The sequence below is a fragment of the Cupressus sempervirens genome, chromosome 5 (genome assembly GCF_028749045.1).
Source record: "Cupressus sempervirens isolate cs-2001-9-10 chromosome 5, ASM2874904v1, whole genome shotgun sequence".
Taxonomy (NCBI): domain Eukaryota; kingdom Viridiplantae; phylum Streptophyta; class Pinopsida; order Cupressales; family Cupressaceae; genus Cupressus; species Cupressus sempervirens.
The window spans coordinates 925,890,548-925,897,556 of NC_143122.1; the positions used below are offsets into that span (position 1 = coordinate 925,890,548).

A 7,009-nucleotide genomic window follows, 5' to 3' on the forward strand; every position below is an offset into this window, starting at 1 on the left:
AATCCCAGGCTTCTTGAAAGAAAAGAGTTGGAAACCCATCCAGACTAAGCATTTTATCCCTTCCCATACTAAAAAGGGCAGTTTTTAAACTTCCTCCAAAGACACTGATTGAGTTATCATGTTATTCTGGGCATCTAAAATCAACTTATTAATACCACCCAACAAACCTTGACAATCCTCCACCAAGGCTTCATTTTGTGGGACACCTAGCAAATCTTGAAAAACCTTATTGCCTCACCATTAATCTGTGCTTGGTCTGTAAGAGTAACCCCATCCAAGTTCTTAACAGAGAAAATCTTATTGACTATTCTCCTTTCCTTAACTGAATTATGAAAGTATTCAGTATTTCAATCACCCTCCTTAAGCCACAACTCTTGAAACTTCTACCTCCAAAAAATTTCCTCCTTCTGTAAAACTACATCATATTCTTTCCTCAAATTCAACTCTCTTTGATATAAAGCATCGTCCATACCACCAGCCATCACCACCTCTTTCACTTCCACCAACTACTTCTCTAACTTAAACTTTTCATCAAAGATATTCTTTAACACTACCCTATTCCACACTTTCAGTTGTTCCTTCACAAACTGCAGTTTCTTAAAAAACTTAAAAGCAAATGTGCATTTATGTTTAGGAGCCAAATTCCACCATCCTTTAATCATATCAAAGAAACCATTTTCATGCATCCACATCTTTTCAAACCTAAAAGAAGCATGCTCCAATGTTGAATCATTCCTTATCTTTAAACAAATAGCAAAGTGATAAGAACCTGTAAGGGGCAAGATGTCAACTTGGCACAACCACTCTATGCTGCTCCAATCACCACCTAATAAAAAATGAACAATCTTCTCAGCAATATTGGTGAATCCTTTCCTCCAATTAGTCCATGTAAAATCTCCATTAGAGAATGGTAAATCTTGTAAATTGTTCATTAGAATGAATTCAACAAACTCTTGATGACTTCTATTTAATTTAACCAACCCACCTAGTTTCTCGCTCGGAGACAAAATTGCATTAAAGCCACCACCTAGAACCACCAGCTTTCCATCCCAATGTCTCAATTTATCTGTCAAGAGTGACCACAACTGTGATTTAAGGGTCTGTTGACATGGACCATATATGTTAAAAGCCAAAAAACTCATATGTAGTTGAAAAGAGGAAATATTCACCAGTTGCCAATAAGAACCAGAATCCACCAAAAAAACACAAATTGAAGCCTCTTTCCAGAAGACACCTAAACCACCAAATGCACCATCAGTGTCCACTGACATACACTGCCAAGACGAAAGTTTCTTAGAGAGAAAAACACTACCTTCACCACTTAACGTTGTTTCTTGTAAAAAGACAACATCATAATTAGCTTGATCAACCACACATTTGATCAAGCAAATTTTTTTATGGGCATTACAACCCTTGACATTCCACGAAAGAAACTTCATGGCTTCTAGGAAGCAGTGTATCCTCTTCTCGATTTTAGCAGTTTAGCTTGGTCTATTGTGCTACTAGCAATGGCAAGTTTGACACTCATCAATTTAGGGCCCCTTTTTTCTTCTTAGAGACCTTAGGTTTACTAATTACTGATGGTGTCATTCAAACTGAACGCTCTTGTTCAATCACCAATGAATCCGTAACCCCACTCTCATTTGCCCCAATATCATCATCACAAGAAAGCTCAGATTCAGAATCTAGGGCATCCCTCCTTCGTTCCTTCTCACTATCAAAAAAAGAATCCAGAGTTCTGATTGGGGAGATTTGTATATCTTTAAAGATTTCATCTTTCACCCAATCCTTGCCCACTGGTGTTGAAACCTCCCCCACCACCTCATTGACACGCTCCTCCCTCTGTGGCACTAACTCTCTCTCATCCAAAACTTGTTTTCCACCCTCACCAACATTCTTGTCAAAGGTATACGAGACATACAAATTCTAACCTTGAGGGGTAGAAACAATCTTTAGGCCCCCCTGGATATTATACAACTGGGAGTAAGAGGTCTCTGTCATAGCCTGTATAGACTGGGTAGCATTCCAACAACTTAAATCTGCACCTAGACTGCGACCTCCATCACTAGAACCACTCTCCAAGCCATCATTAAAATCCACTTTTGTTTCAGCTTTGTAGATTATTTCCTCCTCAAAAGAAATAGACCGTGGGGGAATATTTTCCTTCTACCTCTCAATATACTTCGTCAAATCCAAACAAAAATTCTCCACTTGTCCTTTCCCTTTACCAATATTCTCCTAAAGAATAACATGGTCAGCACAATCAGCATCAATGATGACTACAAATTCCCCTTCTAGAGTTTGAATAGCTATTTGGTCAAGCATAGAATAACAGTCCTGCATCTTAACTAGAATCCTAGACTACTGATACATATGATTCTTTTCCAACAATTCTTTCAATTTAATGAAAACCCCTAAATTATTCCCAATCATATGCAGGGTTTCCTCGTCCTTGTATTCCCATGGTAAATTTTTTAGGTTAACCTAGATCAAAACTTCCTTCACCTTTTCAATCTCCAGGTTAAAAGTTGGCCACTAGCCACAAACATAGAAACCTTTCCCATCCAATCTATATGAGCCTCCATTTAAGATGACCCTCTTATCATCAGGTGTAGGACAAATCACCAAGAAAAAATCATTAGCTAAAGGCTTAAGCATAATATTTTCACCCCAGTTAGCATTCAACCATTTTTGGATTTTCCTTATAGAAGGCCAAGGTCCTAATCACTTCATAAACAAAGCCCTACATTGAATACATTTAATAGATTCACTCCAGGAAGGATTTTACACTGTGAGAGTGGAAACCCTACATATATTTTTGTTTAGGGCATCAGACGACATACCCGTTGTTGCCGTGTTCTCTTGTTGCACATGTTTCAGTCGCCAAAACTTTCATTCAGTTTGCTCAAAATCAAAGTGATGAGGTATTGAAAGATCTTTGTTAAAATGCTGAGAAGCCTCATTCCACTTCTTCTTAGGCCTTTGATCACTATGAAAAACCCAACCCCATTGTTTACCACTCCACCGTGAAGGCATCCTATCATTATCATGTGTAGCCCGTGGGATGTTAAAAGATTGCCTTTGAGCCACCATACACCCTGCCATCAAACCCAGTCTTCCCTTGTGCCCTTGACTAAAACAACCTATTCCCTTTGACTCTGCCATCTCTTCGTGAGTAGGGCGCCGTTAGGGCATCTCCACCAAACCCTAGCTTCTGTCTCGAAGGTCGCCATTCTTGCCTGGATGACATGATTCAAAATTTTTATTGTGATACTTTTTTCATTTCATGTGTGATTAAAAGTTCTCTTTCAAATAGTTTAAATTTATCATTTTAAAACTTAATTATAAAATCAATATATTGTGCATATGCATGATTTTTAACTTAATAATTTCTATAAAATGCTTTTCTATGATTTGATTAGATGAATCATTTGAACTCTTATATGGGTTAGATTGGATTGTAAAACGTGATAGTTCTTAAGAGTTATATTTTAATTAATGTGATACTTTTATACTTTTTAAGATTCATAATATTGTACAAATTAATTTTTCTCATTTAATTAAAAATATAATATATACTTATATTATACAATCTTTTAATAATATTATTAAATATATTATTATTCTAAAAATACTATACAATATTTTTATTAATTTAAATATTCTATATACTAGAATAAATTTATTAAATGAAAACTAAATTTATACTAATACTAACGATAAGTATTAAGCCACTATATGACACTTGTTTAACTTTTTAAAACATACAAATATAAAGAAGGAGAAAATATAGATTATGCAAAAGGCAAGGCAGTAATAAAATGCTAAAATACATAATGAATCAATATATTCCTATAATCTTAAATACTTAAGAATATTCTGAACACGAAAAATAGTATATAGAAAATGCAAAGAATAACTGATAAATCATTTTAAGCATACAAAACATCTGCAAACAACAAGAAATTGCATAGAATGACTTGAATGCTTTAACTTTCCCAATCTTCTTGCCACATTAAGGAACTCTTGCAAGGACCTAAGGTGAATACAAAAAATACCAGGTCACATGAACCAGTCATGTCCTTACGCGAATACTATTCCCACCTGCCCATAGGACCAGGATGGAGTGACCTCTACTCTAATGGGAGAAGAAACGAAGGGGAGTGGAAGTAGGAGATACAAGAGAAGTATTTAAAGAGCTTCAATTTTTGCAGTGCATAAAATTTAAAACGATGAACTTGACATAATAGAACATGTGCTAACATAATATGGATTTGGTTATGACCCAAGCTTAAAATAAAAATCATATAGATATACTAGTCATAATATGAATTTGGTTATGACCCAAGCTTACAACTTAATAAAAGGTGTCAATTACGTCACCAAACATTTACAAGAAAAAAAACAAAAATATGATACAAAGTAAAAAAAAGTTCAATAATTTATTTTTATGTTTTTATTTGTTGATTTGTCCAGTTTGAAATTTATTAGCTTCTTGTCATTGTGATATTTCATAACAAATTTATTGGGTATTGCCCATTAATAACTGTTGTAACAAAGATGCTAACAAACTCATCTTCCACAGAGGAAAGGGTGAAAGAGGGTTAAAAAAAGTCTAAACACTAAGAAAAAGTTTTGAGGCGCTTTCTCCTATTTGAGAGGTGGTTGTTTCATTGGTTTGTGTGGGATGAAGCTATGACAAATAGCTTGAGGACATGCAAGCAAAGTAATGGAGCGACCTGGCTCTCAGAAATAGGTAGCAATATGTCTTTGGGAGTAGGCATGTTGATTGCATCATATTTTATTTCCCCATTTTCTATTAGTGTGATTAATTTTGAATAATAAGGAGAAAAGAGGGCTTTCGCTTTAGTGGAATCCTGCCATCAAATCCTCTCATCTGAAGACCCCCAGTGTTATGAGTTGTTGAGGATTAGAGACAATTTTTTCAGATGGCAATCAACATGAAATACAAAGGGGAAAATGATAATACAGTGGACTGGGCCATTTCGCTGATCAAATTGGCCCAAACAAGGTTTATTTTGGACCCAGATTTGGAGCCCTCAATGAATTACGATGCCCTATTTCAAATTGCCAAGGTTGCATACAGAATGCATAAAATTAATAAATCAGTTACAACCAAATTGGAAGTAAATTGAGCCAAGATGAGCCAAATGCAGAATATGCCCAAAAATGGTTTTCTTTAAGAAAATTCTAGGAAATGTAAATATCACATTTTAAGAGCCAAATTTCACAATATTTTCCAGTTATCTCCCACCTGCGTTCAAATAGAAGCTCTAAACATTGTTTATGAACTCGTCTGATACAATTTCAAAAAGGAGAAAATATCTCATGCGCTGCAATGACCACATAAAATCCATGACATTCGCCAAATTGAGCAGTTTGGAAGCAATTCCTTTGTTATTCATGGCTCCAACAATTTTTTTGTGTTTTTATTACTCGCTACTCAGACACAACTATTCAAGTTCAAAATGAGCCTTCAGAATGTCTTTTGAACAAAATGTTTAAATGCAAGGACAAGGTGAGAAAGGTGATCAACGATCTTCGCTTTCTTCAAAATTTGGTCAATATAGAAATTGTTGATAAGTTATTTCTTGTTGACATTCCAGAAGCTAATCCTTACAAGATTTCTTGGCTTAAAAAAATCAATGTGCTTGTGGATAAACTGTCTTATTGTTTTGAAGATAAGTCAATATAGGATGAAGTGTTCTATGATGTGTATTGATGGATGTATGTCATTTGTTGTTAGGTACGCCTTGGCAATATGTTTGAAATGCAATCCATTGAGGTATAGACATTACATAGGATGTTCTACATAAGGAAAAGGATCTTAAAATCATGAAGAGAGGAAGAAGCATTTAAAGCACTATCTTTGTTTCCTTTAGCAAAGCTATGTTTGAGATTGAATAGAAAAATGGAATTCTAATTAGGAAAGAAATAATTTTTATTTGAGGAAAAGAGAAATGATTTGAAGAGGGAGGTACAATCAAAATTTGACGAGGATATGCTATGAGGTTCAATAAATAAGGTTATATGTAAACATCAAAAGGTACATGTTGAATTTTATATAACTATACTTGGGTTGAAGAAAATTTTGAATTGTAGAAAGATGGTGACAATCATAAAATATCTTCCATGGATGTGTTAATTGTTTTGGTAAAAATGCCTAACTTAGATTTGGAGTGATGGTGTGAAGTGTGGATGGGATGACGGGAATAAGCTAAATGTTGGAATAAGCATTGAACTCCTAACTCCAGAAAGATTATGGTTGAAAATTTTGGCAATGTCCCAAAATTGTGTCAAGCAATATTAAGAGATTACCTTGTTGATATGTTTAGTGACAATCCCATTCCCTCATATCAATGATAGTGTTGTCTAGTTATTTTGAACTAGAAGGAACAAAATTTTGAAAGCTTTTGTATAGTTTTATTGGCCTAGATGAATGTTGGAATAAGAATTGAACTCCTCTAGGAAGACTAGGGTTGAAAATTTTGATAAAGCCCCAAAATTGTGTCAAACAATCCCAAGAGATTACCTTATTGACATGATTGTTGATAGTCATTCTCTCAATATTGGTGATGATATTTAGTTATTTCAAACTTGAAGGAACAAATCTCTTAAAGATGGGGAAGATATGTAATTGAAGGTTCTCTAAATTGACATTTATATGTGTTAGTTTTCTACAATTCATATTTTAGTTTCAATTATTTTGATCTATTTTGTTGGGCCTCTTCTCACTTGATGTTACTTGATTTGTGGTGTTATGTGGTATTCTACTTTACATAGAAAAACAAGGCTATCTTGTGGAGGGTATGAAGTAGTTATGGAGAAAAAGACTATTAAACAAAACACAAATACCATATGAGACTGCACATTAAACACAATTTTCAATGTTGCATACAACACATAAAGTGGCCACAAGAATTCTAATTTCTAATGATGCACCACACACTTTAAAAATGAATTAAACATTATAAAATTTATGCAATGT

At 34.4% G+C, this 7,009-nt stretch overlaps 1 protein-coding gene across 1 annotated transcript; it reads right to left on the reverse strand.

The window, feature by feature from the left end:
- Positions 1-506: 506 nt before the first annotated feature.
- Positions 507-1,439, reverse strand: LOC149558992 (uncharacterized). Its single transcript, XM_089831191.1, has one exon. The coding sequence runs from the start codon at positions 1,437-1,439 to the stop codon at positions 507-509; it is 933 nt and encodes a 310-aa protein (XP_089687317.1).
- Between the last annotated feature and the right edge of the window lie 5,570 nt (positions 1,440-7,009).

What these genes read in the sequence shown, in the direction of transcription:
- LOC149558992 (XM_089831191.1), bottom strand. Translation starts at nt 1,439, where the DNA reads ATGAAGTTTCTTTCGTGGAATGTCAAGGGTTGTAATGCCCATAAAAAA.